The following is a 23171-nucleotide window of genomic DNA, read 5'->3' as shown; positions in this document are numbered from 1 at the left end:
CATCCATTCGCTCTGTTGGGGGGGGAGGGGAGTTCACCCGCAGCCTTCCATGCATTGCTCTGTTGGGGGGGAGGGGTGTTCACCGGCAGCCTTCCATCCATTCGCTCTGTTATGGGGGGGAGGGGTGTTCACCGGCAGCCTTCCATCCATTCGCTCTGTTATGGGGGGGAGGGGAGTTCAGCCGCACATTTACACCAAGAATAGGGATTTGCATTGATAACTCGGAGGAATTGGGATTTGGATCCATTTGGGGCGTTAATGGGGAGGCGGCATATATTGGCCCCGCCTTCTACTTCGCAGTACGTTTGTCACATGGTGCTGATTGCGTCTGTCTCAGATTTGCAGCTACTGAGATTTCTGGTGGTTGTGATTGGAGGATGTCGGCATTCACTCACACTGAGCCGCCTGGCGGTGGCCAATGGATGTCTTGGTGGGAGGAGACTCCATCCTCAATCAGCCAATCCTTATCCCTTCACCTAGAATATTATCAGGTCATTGGTGGGTTTGTGTGACCTGCAGATGACCTCCTTCTGACCTTTGACCTGATAGGCAACCAATCATGTGATTTTTGTTCTCTAATATGTGATCTTTGCTCTTCTGTTGTCAGAGTCGGGCGGAGACGGCCACGGAGCTGTTGCAGGAGTTGAATGAAGACGTGACGGGGAACTTCGTGTCTCAGGTTTGTACCGGAATGGCGCCGGTTGCAGGCCACACCCCTATATGGTAATGGGTAGATTCATACATTGCACCATTCTATCCATGGCTGCCGCAGCCACCCCCTATTCAGGCGTCCCGCCCCTTTTTGGGCACCTGAATTACAGTGGCGGGGGTGTTTTTAGCACCTGATTAGAGCTCTAATAGACTTCAACATAGTGTGGGCACAGGCTGCAGAGCATCGCGCTCGGAAAAGCAAATGAATATTCTCTTTTCTAACACTGAATCGCCTCTCCACCAATCAGGAAGGGCGGATCTGTTACCCCTTTCCCGATTGGCTAAAAGGTCAGGCGATCCTATTGAACGCCAAGGAGGAGAGATGCCCGCTGTAGCCTGTCCCCCGCCCGATGTGCCCTCTGATCCCCACCACCGATGGGGCAAGTGGGGGGGGGGTTTGTTTGCCCCCCCCCCACTCCACCGCCCAGTTGTATGGAGAACACGCAGAGCTGACACTGGACCTGGAGTGGGATCATCGCTCGTGATCTGGTACTCGGAAAACACGGACACCGGATCTTCCTTCTCACTGATCATTCTGTGTGTTGCCCCCCCCCATAGTGAGATGAGGAGCCTGGGTGATTAGCTCCTGGTTGAAGCTTGTATTCCATAGTAGGATGTCCCGGGTAGGAGCAGCTCATTCAGATCTGAGCACCTCCAATAATGGCGGATTCCTCCTGAGGTAGGTAGGTAGGTAGGTTGATGTAACAATGAATTATAGGCAGACATGAAATCCATATAAAAGCTTCTCTATGAGCCGTGTGAGTTGCGGAGTTTGACCCTCCAGCGCCCTCCTGCAGGCTCTGTATGGGGAGATCAGTCAGCTCATGTGCTGACAAGGATTATGCTGATTGGAGGAGAAGACGGAGAGATGAGATCATCACTGTGCTGATTTCACTTCACTGTCCAGTCACAGGCGGGGGGAGGGTCCAGGACGACCTGGGCTCAGAGGAAGTGGGTTGAATGATGCTGGCCGATCAGGCTGAGGACATCTAGTGGCAGAAAAAAAACGTTTTGCATTGGACATCTTTGTATTGATAGTGAATGTTGCAGCAAAAGCCGAATTCCTTCTGACCAATAACAACGTCTTTTGTTTTTTAGCATCCAGAACAACTTCTGGACACCGACCCGTCTTTCTTCAACAAATTTACTTTAGTGATCGCCACTCAGTTACCGGAGAGGTAAGTCTGTAATGTCAGCCATGAGAAACACGCGGCCACTTACTGCCAGGGTGAGGTAAAGGGGCCCCCCAACCCCCCCATATAGTCACATTGCCAGCGCTCCCAGCGCTGCTTCAGCTGCTGCAAAATACCCCATTATTGGGGGAACTCGTGACCTCCCCATGTGATGGGCATAGCGGCCAATCACCAGGCTGTCACATGTCAGAGAGAGTGATGTCACCACTCCCCCTACCCCCCACAGCTGACATGGGGGTGTCTGGGGGGGATCTTTACATGGACATGAATGAGCATGTGTTCTGCAATCTGTATCACCCAATCAGAAATCGTCTTCTATTAACCTGATTGCCCTCAACTACCACAAGTGCGCTGTGATTGGCTGCTTTGGGTAGTTCAGGTGCCGATGACCTCCTGTGTACGGCGGGGGATTTCCGCTCCCCTTCATGTCTCTCTCCACTTCTTTCTTCCAGCACATTGCTGAGTCTGGCCGAGACGCTGTGGAACGCCAATATCCCGCTTCTGATTTGCCGAGCGTACGGCTTTGTAGGATACATGAGAGTTGTGGTTAAAGAGCATACCGGTGAGTACAAAACACTGCCGACCACATGGAGGGTGATATGGAGACCACATGGAGGGTGTTATGGAGGGTGATATAGAGACTACATGGAGGGTGATATGGAGACCACATGGAGGGTGTTATGGAGACTACATGGAGGGTGATATGGAGACCACATGGAGGGTGATATGGAGAGACTACATGGAGGGTGTTGTGGAGACTACATGGAGGGTGTTGTGGAGACTACATGGAGGGTGATGTGGAGACTACATGGAGGGTGATGTGGAGACTACATGGAGGGTGATGTGGAGACTACATGGAGGGTGTTCTGGAGACTACATGGAGGGTGATGTGGAGACCACATGGAGGGTGATGTGGAGACCACATGGAGGGTGATGTGGAGACTACATGGAGGGTGATGTGGAGACCACATGGAGGGTGATGTGGAGACCACATGGAGGGTGATGTGGAGAGACCACATGGAGGGTGATATGGAGAGACTACATGGAGGGTGATATGGAGAGACTACATGGAGGGTGATATGGAGAGACTACATGGAGGGTGATGTGGAGACTACATGGAGGGTGATGTGGAGACTACATGGAGGGTGATGTGGAGACTACATGGAGGGTGATGTGGAGACTACATGGAGGGTGATGTGGAGACTACATGGAGGGTGATGTGGAGACTACATGGAGGGTGATGTGGAGACTACATGGAGGGTGATATGGAGAGACTACATGGAGGGTGATGTGGAGACTACATTGAGGGTGATGTGGAGAGACTACATGGAGGGTGATGTGGAGACTACATGGAGGGTGATGTGGAGACTACATGGAGGGTGATATGGAGAGACTACATGGAGGGTGATATGGAGAGACTACATGGAGGGTGATGTGGAGACTACATGGAGGGTGATGTGGAGACTACATGGAGGGTGATGTGGAGACTACATGGAGGGTGATGTGGAGACTACATGGAGGGTGATATGGAGAGACTACATGGAGGGTGATATGGAGAGACTACATGGAGGGTGATGTGGAGACTACATGGAGGGTGATGTGGAGACTACATGGAGGGTGATGTGGAGACTACATGGAGGGTGATGTGGAGAGACTACATGGAGGGTGATGTGGAGAGACTACATGGAGGGTGATGTGGAGAGACTACATGGAGGGTGATGTGGAGAGACTACATGGAGGGTGATGTGGAGAGACTACATGGAGGGTGATGTGGAGACTACATGGAGGGTGATGTGGAGACTACATGGAGGGTGATGTGGAGAGACTACATGGAGGGTGATGTGGAGACTACATGGAGGGTGATATGGAGAGACTACATGGAGGGTGATGTGGAGAGACTACATGGAGGGTGATGTGGAGACTACATGGAGGGTGATGTGGAGACTACATGGAGGGTGATGTGGAGACTACATGGAGGGTGATGTGGAGACTACATGGAGGGTGATGTGGAGACTACATGGAGGGTGATGTGGAGACTACATGGAGGGTGATATGGAGAGACTACATGGAGGGTGATGTGGAGACTACATTGAGGGTGATGTGGAGACTACATTGAGGGTGATGTGGAGAGACTACATGGAGGGTGATGTGGAGACTACATGGAGGGTGATATGGAGAGACTACATGGAGGGTGATATGGAGAGACTACATGGAGGGTGATATGGAGAGACTACATGGAGGGTGATGTGGAGACTACATGGAGGGTGATGTGGAGACTACATGGAGGGTGATGTGGAGACTACATGGAGGGTGATATGGAGACTACATGGAGGGTGATATGGAGAGACTACATGGAGGGTGATGTGGAGACTACATTGAGGGTGATGTGGAGACTACATGGAGGGTGATGTGGAGACTACATGGAGGGTGATATGGAGAGACTACATGGAGGGTGATGTGGAGACTACATGGAGGGTGATGTGGAGACTACATGGAGGGTGATATGGAGAGACTACATGGAGGGTGATGTGGAGAGACTACATGGAGGGTGATGTGGAGACTACATGGAGGGTGATGTGGAGACTACATGGAGGGTGATGTGGAGACTACATGGAGGGTGATGTGGAGACTACATGGAGGGTGATGTGGAGACTACATGGAGGGTGATGTGGAGAGACTACATGGAGGGTGATGTGGAGACTACATGGAGGGTGATGTGGAGACTACATGGAGGGTGATGTGGAGACCACATGGAGGGTGATGTGGAGACCACATGGAGGGTGATGTGGAGAGACTACATGGAGGGTGATATGGAGAGACTACATGGAGGGTGATGTGGAGACTACATGGAGGGTGATGTGGAGACTACATGGAGGGTGATATGGAGAGACTACATGGAGGGTGATGTGGAGACTACATGGAGGGTGATGTGGAGACTACATGGAGGGTGATGTGGAGACTACATGGAGGGTGATGTGGAGACTACATGGAGGGTGATGTGGAGAGACTACATGGAGGGTGATGTGGAGAGACTACATGGAGGGTGATGTGGAGAGACTACATGGAGGGTGATGTGGAGAGACTACATGGAGGGTGATGTGGAGACTACATGGAGGGTGATGTGGAGACTACATGGAGGGTGATGTGGAGACTACATGGAGGGTGATGTGGAGAGACTACATGGAGGGTGATGTGGAGAGACTACATGGAGGGTGATGTGGAGAGACTACATGGAGGGTGATGTGGAGACTACATGGAGGGTGATGTGGAGAGACTACATGGAGGGTGATGTGGAGAGACTACATGGAGGGTGATGTGGAGACTACATGGAGGGTGATGTGGAGAGACTACATGGAGGGTGATGTGGAGACTACATGGAGGGTGATGTGGAGACTACATGGAGGGTGATGTGGAGACTACATGGAGGGTGATGTGGAGACTACATGGAGGGTGATGTGGAGACTACATGGAGGGTGATGTGGAGAGACTACATGGAGGGTGATGTGGAGACTACATGGAGGGTGATGTGGAGACTACATGGAGGGTGATGTGGAGACTACATGGAGGGTGATGTGGAGACTACATGGAGGGTGATGTGGAGAGACTACATGGAGGGTGATGTGGAGACCACATGGAGGGTGATGTGGAGACCACATGGAGGGTGATGTGGAGACTACATGGAGGGTGATGTGGAGAGACTACATGGAGGGTGATGTGGAGAGACTACATGGAGGGTGATGTGGAGAGACTACATGGAGGGTGATGTGGAGACTACATGGAGGGTGATGTGGAGAGACTACATGGAGGGTGATGTGGAGAGACTACATGGAGGGTGATGTGGAGACTACATGGAGGGTGATGTGGAGACTACATGGAGGGTGATGTGGAGAGACTACATGGAGGGTGATGTGGAGACTACATGGAGGGTGATGTGGAGACTACATGGAGGGTGATGTGGAGACTACATGGAGGGTGATGTGGAGACTACATGGAGGGTGATGTGGAGACTACATGGAGGGTGATGTGGAGACCACATGGAGGGTGATGTGGAGAGACTACATGGAGGGTGATGTGGAGACTACATGGAGGGTGATGTGGAGACTACATGGAGGGTGATGTGGAGAGACTACATGGAGGGTGATGTGGAGACTACATGGAGGGTGATGTGGAGACTACATGGAGGGTGATGTGGAGACTACATGGAGGGTGATGTGGAGACTACATGGAGGGTGATGTGGAGACCACATGGAGGGTGATGTGGAGACCACATGGAGGGTGATGTGGAGACCACATGGAGGGTGATGTGGAGACCACATGGAGGGTGATGTGGAGAGACTACATGGAGGGTGATGTGGAGAGACTACATGGAGGGTGATGTGGAGAGACTACATGGAGGGTGATGTGGAGAGACTACATGGAGGGTGATGTGGAGACTACATGGAGGGTGATGTGGAGACTACATGGAGGGTGATGTGGAGACTACATGGAGGGTGATGTGGAGACTACATGGAGGGTGATGTGGAGAGACTACATGGAGGGTGATGTGGAGACCACATGGAGGGTGATGTGGAGACCACATGGAGGGTGATGTGGAGACTACATGGAGGGTGATGTGGAGACTACATGGAGGGTGATGTGGAGACTACATGGAGGGTGATGTGGAGACTACATGGAGGGTGATGTGGAGACTACATGGAGGGTGATGTGGAGACTACATGGAGGGTGATGTGGAGACTACATGGAGGGTGATGTGGAGAGACTACATGGAGGGTGATGTGGAGACTACATGGAGGGTGATGTGGAGACTACATGGAGGGTGATGTGGAGAGACTACATGGAGGGTGATGTGGAGACTACATGGAGGGTGATGTGGAGAATACATGGAGGGTGATGTGGAGACTACATGGAGGGTGATGTGGAGACTACATGGAGGGTGATGTGGAGACTACATGGAGGGTGATGTGGAGACTACATGGAGGGTGATGTGGAGAGACTACATGGAGGGTGATGTGGAGACCACATGGAGGGTGATGTGGAGACCACATGGAGGGTGATGTGGAGACCACATGGAGGGTGATGTGGAGACCACATGGAGGGTGATGTGGAGACTACATGGAGGGTGATGTGGAGAGACTACATGGAGGGTGATGTGGAGAGACTACATGGAGGGTGATGTGGAGAGACTACATGGAGGGTGATGTGGAGACTACATGGAGGGTGATGTGGAGACTACATGGAGGGTGATGTGGAGACTACATGGAGGGTGATGTGGAGACTACATGGAGGGTGATGTGGAGAGACTACATGGAGGGTGATGTGGAGACCACATGGAGGGTGATGTGGAGACCACATGGAGGGTGATGTGGAGACTACATGGAGGGTGATGTGGAGAGACTACATGGAGGGTGATGTGGAGAGACTACATGGAGGGTGATGTGGAGACCACATGGAGGGTGATGTGGAGACCACATGGAGGGTGATGTGGAGACTACATGGAGGGTGATGTGGAGACTACATGGAGGGTGATGTGGAGACTACATGGAGGGTGATGTGGAGACTACATGGAGGGTGATGTGGAGACTACATGGAGGGTGATGTGGAGACTACATGGAGGGTGATGTGGAGACTACATGGAGGGTGATGTGGAGACTACATGGAGGGTGATGTGGAGAGACTACATGGAGGGTGATGTGGAGACTACATGGAGGGTGATATGGAGAGACTACATGGAGGGTGATGTGGAGACTACATGGAGGGTGATGTGGAGAGACTACATGGAGGGTGATGTGGAGAGACTACATGGAGGGTGATGTGGAGAGACTACATGGAGGGTGATGTGGAGAGACTACATGGAGGGTGATGTGGAGAGACTACATGGAGGGTGATGTGGAGAGACTACATGGAGGGTGATGTGGAGACTACATGGAGGGTGATGTGGAGACTACATGGAGGGTGATGTGGAGACTACATGGAGGGTGATGTGGAGAGACTACATGGAGGGTGATGTGGAGACCACATGGAGGGTGATGTGGAGACCACATGGAGGGTGATGTGGAGACTACATGGAGGGTGATGTGGAGAGACTACATGGAGGGTGATGTGGAGACCACATGGAGGGTGATGTGGAGACCACATGGAGGGTGATGTGGAGACTACATGGAGGGTGATGTGGAGAGACTACATGGAGGGTGATGTGGAGAGACTACATGGAGGGTGATGTGGAGAGACTACATGGAGGGTGATGTGGAGAGACTGCATGGAGGGTGATGTGGAGAGACTACATGGAGGGTGATGTGGAGAGACTACATGGAGGGTGATGTGGAGACTACATGGAGGGTGATGTGGAGAGACTACATGGAGGGTGATGTGGAGAGACTACATGGAGGGTGATGTGGAGACTACATGGAGGGTGATGTGGAGACTACATGGAGGGTGATGTGGAGACCACATGGAGGGTGATGTGGAGACCACATGGAGGGTGATGTGGAGACTACATGGAGGGTGATGTGGAGACTACATGGAGGGTGATGTGGAGACTACATGGAGGGTGATGTGGAGACTACATGGAAGGTGATGTGGAGACTACATGGAGGGTGATGTGGAGACTACATGGAGGGTGATGTGGAGACTACATGGAGGGTGATGTGGAGAGACTACATGGAGGGTGATGTGGAGACTACATGGAGGGTGATGTGGAGAGACTACATGGAGGGTGATGTGGAGACTACATGGAGGGTGATGTGGAGACTACATGGAGGGTGATGTGGAGAGACTACATGGAGGGTGATGTGGAGAGACTACATGGAGGGTGATGTGGAGAGACTACATGGAGGGTGATGTGGAGAGACTACATGGAGGGTGATGTGGAGAGACTACATGGAGGGTGATGTGGAGACTACATGGAGGGTGATGTGGAGACTACATGGAGGGTGATGTGGAGACTACATGGAGGGTGATGTGGAGACTACATGGAGGGTGATGTGGAGAGACTACATGGAGGGTGATGTGGAGACTACATGGAGGGTGATGTGGAGACTACATGGAGGGTGATGTGGAGACCACATGGAGGGTGATGTGGAGACCACATGGAGGGTGATGTGGAGACCACATGGAGGGTGATGTGGAGAGACTACATGGAGGGTGATGTGGAGACCACATGGAGGGTGATGTGGAGACTACATGGAGGGTGATGTGGAGACTACATGGAGGGTGATGTGGAGACCACATGGAGGGTGATGTGGAGACTACATGGAGGGTGATGTGGAGACTACATGGAGGGTGATGTGGAGACCACATGGAGGGTGATGTGGAGACCACATGGAGGGTGATGTGGAGACTACATGGAGGGTGATGTGGAGAGACTACATGGAGGGTGATGTGGAGACTACATGGAGGGTGATGTGGAGACTACATGGAGGGTGATGTGGAGACTACATGGAGGGTGATGTGGAGACCACATGGAGGGTGATGTGGAGACTACATGGAGGGTGATATGGAGAGACTACATGGAGGGTGATATGGAGAGACTACATGGAGGGTGATATGGAGAGACTACATGGAGGGTGATATGGAGAGACTACATGGAGGGTGATGTGGAGACTACATGGAGGGTGATGTGGAGACTACATGGAAGGTGATGTGGAGAGACTACATGGAGGGTGATGTGGAGACTACATGGAGGGTGATGTGGAGACCACATGGAGGGTGATGTGGAGACCACATGGAGGGTGATGTGGAGACTACATGGAGGGTGATGTGGAGAGACTACATGGAGGGTGATGTGGAGACCACATGGAGGGTGATGTGGAGACCACATGGAGGGTGATGTGGAGACCACATGGAGGGTGATGTGGAGAGACTACATGGAGGGTGATGTGGAGAGACTACATGGAGGGTGATGTGGAGAGACTGCATGGAGGGTGATGTGGAGAGACTACATGGAGGGTGATGTGGAGACTACATGGAGGGTGATGTGGAGAGACTACATGGAGGGTGATGTGGAGACTACATGGAGGGTGATGTGGAGACTACATGGAGGGTGATGTGGAGACCACATGGAGGGTGATGTGGAGACTACATGGAGGGTGATATGGAGAGACTACATGGAGGGTGATATGGAGAGACTACATGGAGGGTGATATGGAGAGACTACATGGAGGGTGATATGGAGAGACTACATGGAGGGTGATGTGGAGACTACATGGAGGGTGATGTGGAGACTACATGGAAGGTGATGTGGAGAGACTACATGGAGGGTGATGTGGAGACTACATGGAGGGTGATGTGGAGACCACATGGAGGGTGATGTGGAGACCACATGGAGGGTGATGTGGAGAGACTACATGGAGGGTGATGTGGAGACCACATGGAGGGTGATGTGGAGACCACATGGAGGGTGATGTGGAGAGACTACATGGAGGGTGATGTGGAGACCACATGGAGGGTGATGTGGAGACCACATGGAGGGTGATGTGGAGACTACATGGAGGGTGATGTGGAGAGACTACATGGAGGGTGATGTGGAGAGACTACATGGAGGGTGATGTGGAGAGACTACATGGAGGGTGATGTGGAGAGACTACATGGAGGGTGATGTGGAGAGACTGCATGGAGGGTGATGTGGAGAGACTACATGGAGGGTGATGTGGAGAGACTACATGGAGGGTGATGTGGAGAGACTACATGGAGGGTGATGTGGAGAGACTACATGGAGGGTGATGTGGAGAGACTACATGGAGGGTGATGTGGAGACTACATGGAGGGTGATGTGGAGACTACATGGAGGGTGATGTGGAGACTACATGGAGGGTGATGTGGAGACTACATGGAGGGTGATGTGGAGACTACATGGAGGGTGATGTGGAGACTACATGGAGGGTGATGTGGAGACTACATGGAGGGTGATCCGGGGTACAGAAGACGATGGATTTGGATTATTGGGGGCGGAGTCTGCAGACTATCGCAGAGCTCAGTAATGGCGGCCGGTCATATTTCTGAGTTTACTTTAAATAACCCGAGAAAAATCTGATCCCCGGAGAAGCAGCTAAATTCTCTGATGAGATATAATATATATTATATACACACAGATATATATATATATTGTACACAGGATCTGTATTGGCTGCCACTGGATTTGTTTGTCCATCCAGCTCTGAGATTTGCACAGCTCTGCTACTGTCCTGTCTGGCAGGGTAGGAGACCTAATTATTCTTTGCAGAAGTTCAGTCACACTTACAGGTCACCTACCCGCTCTGTGACCGGACAGTGAAAGGAGAAGTGGCACATCAATGAGCTCATTCTCTCTCCTCCTATCTTCTCTCTCCTCCTATCAGCATGCTACATTTGCTACACAACATCTGATTGGCTCCTTGGGCTGCTTCTCCCTCCCCCGGAGTAATCTCTGAGGAGCAATGACTGCTAGAGGCACATACCAAGTCTAATGTAGGTCCTTTCTCCGCCGGCATTGGAGGAATGCACAGTGATGTCATAATGAATGCAGAGCCATCACTCTTCCCGGAGTTCACATTTAAATATTCTGAACAGCCGAACGTTTGTGGACGCGATCGCCGCCATTTATGCTTGTTGGATGTCCATTCCAGAAATGAAACCCTGTTCTGGGAGGGTCTCCCACAAGGTTTTGGAGGGTGTCTGGAACCGCTTTCTATTCAGAGGTTCGGATGCAAATGTGACCCTAAAATCGCAACTGAACGGCAACGCAACCGACCCCATATATATATAAAGCTGGTCTGGGTCACATGCGAATCGGAGGAACTTCAAAATGCATCAGATCATATATGTGATCCGAGCCTCTGGGGATTCACATACTTTTACTTATATAAGTGTGAGATGGTCGAGTCACAAACGTTCGGCTACAGGATGTGGATGAGAAGATTGTTTGTTTGTTTCCTTTTCTGCTCAGTCCAAATGCTTCTAATCCGGAGCTTCCTGTGACCTTCCAGTGATTGAATCGCATCCCGATAACGCTCTGGAGGACCTGAGGTTGGATCAGCCGTTCTCCGAGCTCCGGGAACATCTGCAGCTCTATGACCTGGACCACATGGACAGAAAGGTGCGTTCTCTATGGTACACCTTATGTGTGATATGACACGCGTGTTCTATATGGATACATCGTATGTGTGATATGATATGTGTGTTCTCTATGGATACATCGTATGTGTGATATGACACGCGTGTTCTCTATGGATACATTGTATGTGTGATATGACACGCGTGTTCTCTATGGATACATTGTATGTGTGATATGACACGTGTGTTCTCTATGGATAAATTGTATGTGTGATATGATATGTGTGTTCTCTATGGATACATCGTATGTGTGATATGACACGCGTGTTCTCTATGGATACATCGTATGTGTGATATGACACGTGTGTTCTCTATGGATACATCGTATGTGTGATATGACACGTGTGTTGTCTATGGATACATCGTATGTGTGATATGATATGTGTGTTCTCTATGGATACATCGTATGTGTGATATGACACGTGTGTTGTCTATGGATACATCGTATGTGTGATATGATATGTGTGTTCTCTATGGATACATCGTATGTGTGATATGACACGTGTGTTCTCTATGGATACATCGTATGTGTGATATGACACGTGTGTTGTCTATGGATACATCGTATGTGTGATATGACACGTGTGTTCTCTATGGATACATTGTATGTGTGATATGACACGCGTGTTGTCTATGGATACATCGTATGTGTGATATGACACGTGTGTTCTCTATGGATACATCGTATGTGTGATATGATATGTGTGTTCTCTATGGATACATCGTATGTGTGATATGACACGCGTGTTCTCTATGGATACATCGTATGTGTGATATGACACGTGTGTTGTCTATGGATACATCGTATGTGTGATATGACACGTGTGTTCTCTATGGATACATCGTATGTGTGATATGATATGTGTGTTCTCTATGGATACATCGTATGTGTGATATGACACGCGTGTTCTCTATGGATACATTGTATGTGTGATATGACACGTGTGTTCTCTATGGATACATCGTATGTGTGATATGACACGCGTGTTCTCTATGGATACATTGTATGTGTGATATGACACGCGTGTTCTCTATGGATAAATTGTATGTGTGATATGATATGTGTGTTCTCTATGGATAAATTGTATGTGTGATATGATATGTGTGTTCTCTATGGATACATCGTATGTGTGATATGACACGCGTGTTCTCTATGGATACATTGTATGTGTGATATGACACGCGTGTTCTCTATGGATACATTGTATGTGTGATATGACACGTGTGTTCTCTATGGATAAATTGTATGTGTGATATGATATGTGTGTTCTCTATGGATACATCGTATGTGTGATATGACACGCGTGTTCTCTATGGATACATCGTATGTGTGATATGACACGTGTGTTCTCTATGGATACATCGTATGTGTGATATGACACGTGTGTTGTCTATGGATACATTGTATGTGTGATATGACACGCGTGTTCTCTATGGATACATTGTATGTGTGATATGACACGTGTGTTCTCTATGGATACATTGTATGTGTGATATGATATGTGTGTTCTCTATGGATACATCGTATGTGTGATATGACACGTGTGTTGTCTATGGATACATCGTATGTGTGATATGACACGTGTGTTGTCTATGTATTTTGTATGTTGGTGGGATGCGGCTTTAGGATTCTCAGGGTTTTCTCCTCCTTGTGTTTAGGATCATTCGCACACGCCGTGGATTGTCATCATCGCCAAGTTTCTGGAGAAATGGCGCAGAGAGGTTTGTAGGTGTCTGTTGGGTGGCGGAGCGTTTCTGTCTGCGATCTTCTCTGATGCGATCTTCTTTGTGTAGAACGCGGGACAGATCCCCAAATCATACAAAGATAAGGAAGCTTTCCGGGATCTGATCCGACAAGGTAAGTTCTTTGTATCGGGAAGATTCTATGGAATCGGCCATTACTGCGCAGCGCACAATTCACGTTTTAGGGGAATAAGACAAATGTTCTGATTGAGTCTCGGTTGGCACTGATGCGATGCGAGTACCACAGCGATTCCTGTGCGGTTCCCACATCACATCTGACTCGCACTCAGTTCACACCGCCCTTTGCAAATCGCCGAGGGTGTCAGTATAAAGTGAATGACGCCCCCAAATCGTTTTGCAGAATGCAGTGCGAACTGTGAAATCGCAGCACATGGCTCTGAACAACCAATGCGATCCGATTCCAGTGTGGACCAAAAAAAAAGGGGGTCTGGTGTGAGTGCGATGCGTTTTCACCCCTACAAAGTGTATGGCTGAATTCGCATCGCAGAGACATCGCATGGTATGCGCACAGCCATGTGGTGCAAATCGCATGCCACGTCCGGCACCAGTGTGAACCCAGCCTTGGGGATAAGTCCACCTTTTGGAGCATGTTAAACGTTCAGGGTGGACCACATAACGCGCTTCGGCTGCAGGTCCCTCAAATTGGGACTTTAAACGCACCACACCCAGTATTTCAGTAAAAATTAGCAAATTTATTAAATGTTGATAACAATCAACAACATCAGAGTGGAAATAAAAGCAACAAACGCATATAATGGGAACAGAGATGGAAATGGCTGGAAAGAAAGCCCAGAACCTGTCAGGCAAGAACGGCCAATGCGTTTAGAAAAAAAACGAAATGCAGATCTTCTTCAGGGACAAAAGGCTTCACTCTGTGATAAAATGCATATCATCAAAGATATACAGCATCTGACATTTCAGACGGGAATATTACAGTTTACATTAATATTATAGCAAAAACAATAAAATCACAGCTGAGCGCACTGACCCCCAAATGTTAAAGATCCACCAATACAGAAATCATAACTCAGTAATGAAAGATGTCCGCCAGAGCCGCCGCCCACAGACATCAGACCGGGAACCTCATTGGACAAAGTATTCCCATCGCAGACATTGTAGTGTATCTATATATGGAAAGGGATAAATCCACCAATTAGTTCCGGTATAATAAACATGAACTATCGGCACAAACAATGAATGAACAGGAACTACATATAAAGCATCCAAAAAAAATCCTCCTCATACCTACGTTGGCAGTGACTCTAAAGGAGATGTATAGTCGTTATTCCCCATACACACGGATCAGGTCGGAATCTGTGTCTTGGATCCGAACCATCACAGGCTATGAGATAGTGCCTGGATCTACCTGATGGCTGGAGAAGCCCTATTGATCTAGAGGTAGCCGCAGGGAAGGGCTGTTATACAGAACAGAATACTTGCGGTACAGTAACCCTCAAGGTGAATAAAATAGAGTAGCGAGCCCTGGCCAAACCGCATGATAAGCCTACCTTATACCTAGGATGGAATGGTGTGGCTGTTTGTATCTGCCAGGTGGAACAGGGCTAAGCACAGAGCACTATATATATATATATCAGCATAGTGTCTGCCGTAGCAAAGCGTACGCCCCAGGTGTGCCATGCTGGCATGTTTTGCCAGCTGCAAAACACCGCTGATCCCCTGATCTGCTAAACTCCCTTTGCAAAAAAGTTTCCTCCCTATTGTGGGGTCACCAGTCCGGTATTTATATATTGTGGGGTCACCAGTCCATTATTTATATATTGTGGGGTCACCAGTCCGGTATTTATATATTGTGGGGTCACCAGTCCGGTATTTATATATTGTGGGGTCACCAGTCCAGTATTTATATATTGTGGGTCACCAGTCCAGTATTTATATATTGTGGGGTCACCAGTCCGGTATTTATATATTGTGGGGTCACCAGTCCGGTATTTATATATTGTGGGGTCACCAGTCCGGTATTTATATATTGTGGGGTCACCAGTCCGGTATTTATATATTGTGGGTCACCAGTCCGGTATTTATATATTGTGGGGTCACCAGTCCAGTATTTATATATTGTGGGGTCACCAGTCAGTATTTATATATTGTGGGGTCACCAGTCCGGTATTTATATATTGTGGGGTCACCAGTCCGGTATTTATATATTGTGGGGTCACCAGTCCGGTATTTATATATTGTGGGGTCACCAGTCTGGTATTTATATATTGTGGGGTCACCAGTCCGGTATTTATATATGTTGGGGTCACCAGTCCAGTATTTATATAATCAAATCATATCCCCTCTCAGGCGCTCTTCTCCAGAGAGAATAAGTTCAGAGCTCACAACCTTTCCTCATAACTAATATCCTCCAGACCCTTTATTACAGGGGTTCTCAACCTTCCTAGTGCTGTGACCCCTTGATAAAATTTCCCAAGTTGTGGGGACCCCCAACAGTAAAATTATTAGGATGTAACTCTCTCTCATCTCTTTGTCTCTCTCTCTCCTCTCTTTTCTCCCTCCCCCTCTCTCCCCCTCTCTCTCCCTCCCCCCCTCTCTCTCTCCCTCCCCCCCTCTCTCTCTCCCTCCCCCCCTCTCTCTCTCCCTCTCTCTCTCTCCCTCCCCCCTCCCTCCCCCCTCTCTCTCTCCCTCTCTCTCTCTCCCTCCCCCTCTCTCTCTCCCTCCCCCTCTCTCTCCCCCTCTCTGCCTCTCTCTGCCTCTCTCCCCCTCTCTGACTCTCTCCCCCCTCTCTGACTCTCTCCCCCTCTCTCCATCTCTTTCCCCCCTCTCTCTATCTCTCTCCCCCTCTCTCTATCTCTCTCCCCCCTCTCTCTATCTTTCTCCCCCCTCTCTGCCTCTCCCCCCCCTCTGCCTCTCTCTCTCTCTCTCTGCCTCTCCCCCCCTCTCTCTCTCTGCCACCCCTCTCTCTCCCCTCTCTCTCTCCCCCCCCCTCTCTCTCTCTCTCTCTCTCTCTCTCTCTCTCTCTCTCTCTCTCTCTCCCTCTCTCTCCCCCCCTGTCTCTCCTCTCCCCCCCTCTCTCCTCTCTCCTCTCCCCCCCTCTCTCCTCTCCCCCCCTCTCTCCTCTCTCCTCTCCCCCCCTCTCTCCTCTCCCCCCTCTCTCCTCTCCCCCCTCTCTCCTCTCTCCTCTCCCCCCCTCTCTCCTCTCTCCTCTCCCCCCCTCTCTCCTCTCCCCCCTCTCTTCTCTCCCCCCCTCTCTCCTCTCTCCCCCCCTCTCTCCTCTCTCCCCCCCTCTCTCCTCTCTCCCCCCCTCTCTCCTCTCTCCCCCCCCTCTCTCCTCTCTCCCCCCCTCTCTCCTCTCTCCCCCCCCTCTCTCCTCTCTCCCCCCCTCTCCTCTCTCCCCCCCTCTCTCCTCTCTCCCCCCCTCTCTCCTCTCTCCCCCCTCTCTCCCTCTCTCCCCCCTCTCTCCCTCTCTCTCTCTCCTCTCCCCCCCTCTCTCCTCTCCCCCCCCTCTCTCCTCTCCCCCCCCTCTCTCCTCTCTCCCCCCTCTCTCCCTCTCTCTCCCTCTCTATCTCTATCTCTATCTCTCTCTCTCTCTCTCTCTCTCTCTCTCTCTCTCTCTCTCTCTATCTCTCTCTCTCTCTATCTCTCTCTATCTCTCTCTCTCTATCTATCTCTCTCTATCTCTCTCTCTCTATCTCTCTCTCTCTCTCTCTATCTCTCTCTATCTCTCTCTATCTCTCTCTATCTCTCTCTATCTCTCTCTATCTCTCTCTATCTCTCTCTCTCTCTCTCTCTCTCTCTCTCTCCCTCTCTCTCCCTCTCTGTTCTCTTTTCTTTCCCGTTTTTATCTCTGGAGTTGATCCTTTTTAATGCCGATATTCTCTTTGCTTTGTGGTCTATGTGGTCACAGGAGTTCTAAAAAACGAGAATGGAGTTCCAGAAGACGAGGAGAACTTTGAGGAAGCCGTGAAGAACGTCAACACGGCATTAAACATCACCAAAGTATGTCACCTTCTTATCTCTTCTATTGTCCCGTCTTCCCTGACTGTCAGTTCTGAGGAATTTTATTCTTATTGTCTCTGCAGTGTCCCGGCCACATCGAAGAAATCTTTAGTGACGATCGCTGCACAAATATCACACAAACAGGTACTCTTCATGTACAGCTCTTAATCGCTTTAGGACTTTTTCACCGTTCGGTTTTTCTACAAAATAAAGAGGCTTTTGGTTGGTTGTTTGGACTAATCGGTGCTAAAAAAGAGGAGCAGGGAGATGAGGGGGCAGTTGGTTATCTTCCATAGGTTCTCCCACTTACCTGCAGAAGCCCCCCATAAGCCCCACATGGTTCCAGCTGGGTTTAAATTACCCCCAGTTCAGGCGTCTGGACCCTCCTGTTCTACTTTGGGTTCTCTTCGACCTCAGCAGGGTTCCAGGCATTTCCTGTGCATCCATTATTAGAACAGGTAATCTATGCAGATTGGGATCATCCTGACAGGATAGATTTACCTCCAAAAGGGTTTCCCCTCTCATATCCTATGAAGGAGAAAGTCAAGAAGAAGTGGGGTACACCTTTGGTAGATGCCGCCATTTCCTCGGTGAATAAAAATTTGACCTGCCCGGTGGATAATGCCCAGGTGTTTAAGGACCCGGCTGATAAAAAGCTGGAATCCTTGCTGAAGGCCTCCTTTGCAGTAGCTGGTTCAGCAGGTCAGCCAGCGGTAGCAGCTATTGGCATCTGCCAGTCCTTAAAGGATCGTGTTAAAAGATTTGTCAGGAAACTTCCTTGTCAAGGAGAAACTACCGAGGAATTATCGGAGCTCCCTCGCACCTTGTGCTTTGCAGTAGATGCATTAAAAGATGCGATCCAGCAGATGTCTCTCTGTGCACTTCTGTCTGTGCATATGCGCAGGGTCTTGTGGCTAAAGAATTGGTCGGGTGAAACACCATGCAAAAAGCTTCTTGCAGCTTTTCCTTTTCATGGTGAACGCCTGTTTGGTGAAGATCTGGATAAGTATATCCAAAAGATCTCAGGTGGGAAAAGCACCCTGCTCCCTGTTAATAGGAAGAATAAGCGACCCTCCTTTAAGATTCCCCGGGCTCCAGGACCTAGTTGTTCTTCTCCCAATCGGTATCGACGGCCTCAGCAGTCCGGTTTTAAAAAACTGCAGGGTCAGAAAAAACCCTGGACTCAAAGGTCAACCAAGCCCAGTTCCAAGTCTACCCTGTGAAGGGGCGCCCCCGCTCTAACGGGTGGGGGGAAGACTTCGGCTGTTGGATGCTTGGGAGAAGCTGGTTCAGGACAAGTGGATCATTTCCATCATAACATCCGGTTACAAGATAGAGTTTCTGGAGTTCCCTCCAACTCGGTTCCTGTACTCAAGGGTTCCAGCGGAACCAGAGAAAAGGAAATGTCCGCTCCTAGTCTTAGAGTGTCTGCAAAAGCAGGGAGTAATCATCGAGGTCCCGCACGGGGAAAGGTTCAAAGGGTTTTACTCAAACCTTTTTACCGTGCCAAAACCAAATGGGGAGGTAAGGTCCATTTTGGACCTCAAGTCTCTCAATCTTTTCCTCAGCGTCCGAACTGTCCGTATGGAATCGACTCGCTCAGTGATAACATCCCTAAGAAAAGGGGATTACTTGGCGTCCATAGATATCAAGGACGCGTACCTTCATGTGCCTATCTGCATGTCGCATCAGTGGTTTCTGCGTTTCGCGGTAGAAGGACGCCATTTTCAGTTTGTCGCATTGCCGTTCGGTTTAGCCACGGCCCCTCGGGTCTTCACAAAAATACTGGCTCCTGTGCTGGCGGCCCTAAGATCCCAGGGAATTGCTGTGGTGGGATATCTGGAAGATCTTCTCTTGAAGGATCAATCTCGTCCCATTCTGGTCCAAAACATCTTGAAGACTGTTCAGATTTTACAACACCTAGGCTGGATTCTGAATATAAACAAATCGACCCTTCATCCCACTCAAGTATTGATGTATTTGGGCCTAAACTTGGACACCGTCCGAGAAAAAAGTGTTTCTACCCCCTGTAAGCATCGACTCCATAGTGGAGCTCGTCCAGAGGGTGAAAAGAGAAGGAAAAACCATCTGTTGGGCTTTGTATGAGGTTACTGGGCAAGATGGTGTCATCTTTTAATGCAGTCTCTTATGCTCAATTCCACTCCAGGTTGTTCCAGAACAACATTCTAAGAGCCGGGAACAAAACCACTCAGACTTTGGATCATCCTATGGTTCTGTCCCCACAGACTCTGCGGAGCCTATTTTGGTGGTCAAAAACCAGCAATTTAAATAAAGGTCGGAAAATCCTTTCCACCAGTGGCCTGGAAAGTTGTGACCACAGACGCCAGCCGTCTGGGCTGGGGAGCAGTTCTGGAAGAAGCATCGGTCCAGGGGCAGTGGTCTCAAACAGAAAAGACCTTGCCCATCAATCTCTTGGAAATTCGGGCAGCCCGGCTAGCTCTGCTTTTCTGGACGTCCAGGCTGCAGGGTCTTCCGATCCGAGACCAAACCGACAATTCCACAGTGGTCGCTTATATCAACCACCAGGGGGGCACCAAGAGCCCAAGGGCTCAGAAAGAGGTGGATCACATATTGAGGTGGGCTAGAAAGGCATGTGCCGTTTCTGTAGGCAGTATTCATACCGGAGGTGGACAATTGGCAGGCGGACTATTTAAGTCGCCAAAAGTTGTTGCCAGGGGAATGGTCCCTTCATCTCCAGGTCTTTCTCCAGATTTGTCAACATTGAGGGACCCCGGATGTGGATCTCCTAGCATCCAGGTTCAATGCCAAACTGGACAAATTTGTGTCCAGAACCAACGATCCTCTTTCAGTCGGGACGGACGCATTGGTGGTTCCTTGGCACCGGTATTCCCTGCTGTACGCCTTTCCTCCGATCCAAATTCTGCCACACCTGCTACGCAGGATACAGGAGGAACTAAGACCGATAATCCTGATAGCCCCAGCCTGGCCCAGGAGATCCTGGTACACGGGAATTGTGAAATTGGCAGTTGGGGACCCGGTGCTCCTTCCGTTCCGTCCGGATCTGTTGTCCCAAGGACCCATATTCCATCCTGCTTTATGGTCTCTGAATTTGATGGCCTGGCTATTGAGGCCAAGGTATTAAAGGACCGCGGGGTCAGAGGTGCAGCCTTGTCCACTTTAATAAATGCTGGGAAGCCGGTCTCTAGGGCCATTTACTACAGGGCTTGGAAATCATACATTTCCTGGTGTGAAGGGAAAGGTTGGAACCCTCGTAAATATACAATTGATAAAATCCTTGCTTTTCTTCAGGCAGGGGTGCACTGAAGGTTGGCCTTGGGCACAATTAAGAGTCAAATTTCGGCCTTATCTGTTTTTTTCCAAAGACCAATTCTTTGGTGCGTACCTTTTGTTAAAGGAGTAACGTGCCTAAGACCGCCTGTTAAAGAGGGATTCCACCTACAAAAAAAATATTAAAAGCCAGCAGTTATAAATACTACAGCTGCTGACTTTTAATAAATGGACACTCACCTGTCCCGGGTTCCAGCGATGCCGGCAGCCGAGGCCGATCGATCGCTCGGCTCTCGGCTGCTGCCGCCACCATTCTAGGTGAGGGAATCAGGAAGTGAAGCGAATCGGCTTCACTTCCCGGTTCCCTACTGCGCATGTGCGAATCGCGCAGCGCAATAGGAATTCTCCCCGCTGTCACTGGGACCCGTGTGTGTCCCAGCAGACAGCGCGGCAGGGCAGGAAATGGCGTAGACTCCCACGGGAGTCTATGCCCGGAAGTGGGTATAAATACCTGTCTTTGACAGGTATCTCCACCCCCTCCCCCCTGAAAGGTGTCAATTGTGACACCGGAGGGGGGGAGGGTTCCGATCAGCGGAAGTTCCACTTTAGGGTGGAACCCCGCTTTAAGCCACCCTTATGCCCTTGGCACTTGAATTTGGTATTATCAGCCCTTCAGAGACTACCCTTTGAGAATATTAAGCAGATTCCTTTACTCCTATTCACCAGGAAATTAGTCTTCTTGGTGGCCATAACCTCGGCCAGAAGAGTATCGGAGTTGGCCGCCCTTTCATGCAGAGAACTTTACTTGATTCTGCACCAGGACAGGGCGGTCTTGCACCTTCGTCTGGAGTTTTTGCCGAAAGTAGTTTCCAATTTTCATTTAAATCAGGACATCGTTCTGCCCTCCTTTTTTTCCAAATCCCGGGTCTAAGGAAGAAAGGTTACTTCATTCGCTTGATGTAGTGAGGGCTATTAGGGCCTACTTAAGGGCGTCGGCCCCTTTCAGGAAAACGGACTCTCTCTTTATTCTGCCGGAGGGTCCTAAAAAAGGACGGGCAGCTACGACTTCAACTATCTCAAGGTGGATTCGCCAGACTATCATCCAGGCGTATGAGTGGAGGCGTAGGGTTCCACCTAGAGACCTGAGAGCACATTGCACTAGAGGGGTCAGTCCTTCATGGGCGGTGCATAGACGGGTGTCCAGGGCTCAGGTCTGCAGGGCAGCCGCTTGGTCTTCAGTTCACACATTCACCAGATTTTACCAGGTGGAGGTCAGGTCTCGAGAGGAGACAGTGTTTGGTCACATCGTGTTGCAGGCGGCCTTCTAGGGCCAGGGGACAGTTGGGACTTGTATAAGCTGTGCCTCCCTCCCCTCAGGTGCATTGCTTTAGGACATCCCAGATGGTGATGAATAAATGCTCTGTGTCCCGTGATGTATGATAAAGAAAAACTGACTTTTAATACAGCTTACCTGTAAAATCCTTTTCTTTGAGTACATCACGGGACACAGAGATCCCTCCCCTCTTTTCTGGGACTTTCATTGCTTGCTACAAAACTGAGGTAACTCCCCTATGGGAGGGGTTATATGGGAGGAACCTTCTTGCTATTGGTTGCCAGTGTCCAATCACCTAGAGGTAGTGTATAACCCAGATAGTCATGATTAAATGCTCTGTGTCCCGTGATGTACTCAAAGAAATTTTACAGATAAGCTGTATTCAAAATCTGTTTTTTCATGCATGTTCACTTTAAATCCCCCCCAGTGACCGGAATCCCCTAAAATCTGAGGGAGTCAATTGTGAAATTATTTCTAATCACTTCCTAAATGTTCAACTAAGAGAGCTTGACTGAGCCGAGTTTTTACCACCAGACCCCCAACTTCTGGATATTGGCTCGAGCCATTAAAGAATTCACAGCTGCTGAAAGCAACGGGAACTTACCTCTGCGAGGAACCATTCCGGACATGATCGCCGACTCCGACAAGTTTATAAAGCTACAGAATGTGTAAGAGCCCAGAATTGTTATCAACTATCGACATACAGGCGTTTAGTAGTATGGTGGCAGAGGTTGTTTAATTGTAGGTAAGTGGGCTGTACAGATAAGTGGGCTGTACAGGTAAGTGGGCTGTACAGGTAAGTGGGCTGTACAGGTAGGTCCAAAAGGTGTCATTTGGGTGGAAATGTTCATAGT

At 49.8% G+C, this 23171-nt stretch overlaps 1 protein-coding gene across 1 annotated transcript in view; it reads left to right on the top strand.

Moving 5' to 3' along the window:
• Nucleotides 1-23171, top strand: part of NAE1 (NEDD8 activating enzyme E1 subunit 1) — a 53322-nt gene that overhangs the window by 15961 nt on the left and 14190 nt on the right. Inside the window, exons 5-13 of the mRNA XM_077450735.1 lie at nt 608-679; nt 1810-1889; nt 2357-2466; nt 11864-11973; nt 13650-13712; nt 13785-13848; nt 17623-17714; nt 17798-17854; nt 22849-22985. Coding sequence (XP_077306861.1) covers nt 608-679; nt 1810-1889; nt 2357-2466; nt 11864-11973; nt 13650-13712; nt 13785-13848; nt 17623-17714; nt 17798-17854; nt 22849-22985 — 785 coding nt within the window. The remainder of the gene's footprint in view (nt 1-607; nt 680-1809; nt 1890-2356; nt 2467-11863; nt 11974-13649; nt 13713-13784; nt 13849-17622; nt 17715-17797; nt 17855-22848; nt 22986-23171) is intronic.

Source organism: Lithobates pipiens, unplaced genomic scaffold (genome assembly GCF_037356315.1).
Source record: "Lithobates pipiens isolate NorthernLeopardFrog02 unplaced genomic scaffold, aLitPip1_a1.2 Scaffold_10, whole genome shotgun sequence".
In the NCBI taxonomy this organism is placed as follows: domain Eukaryota; kingdom Metazoa; phylum Chordata; class Amphibia; order Anura; family Ranidae; genus Lithobates; species Lithobates pipiens.
The sequence above is the reverse complement of the archived record's forward strand: the minus strand, read 5'-3'. Positions and strand labels throughout refer to the sequence as shown.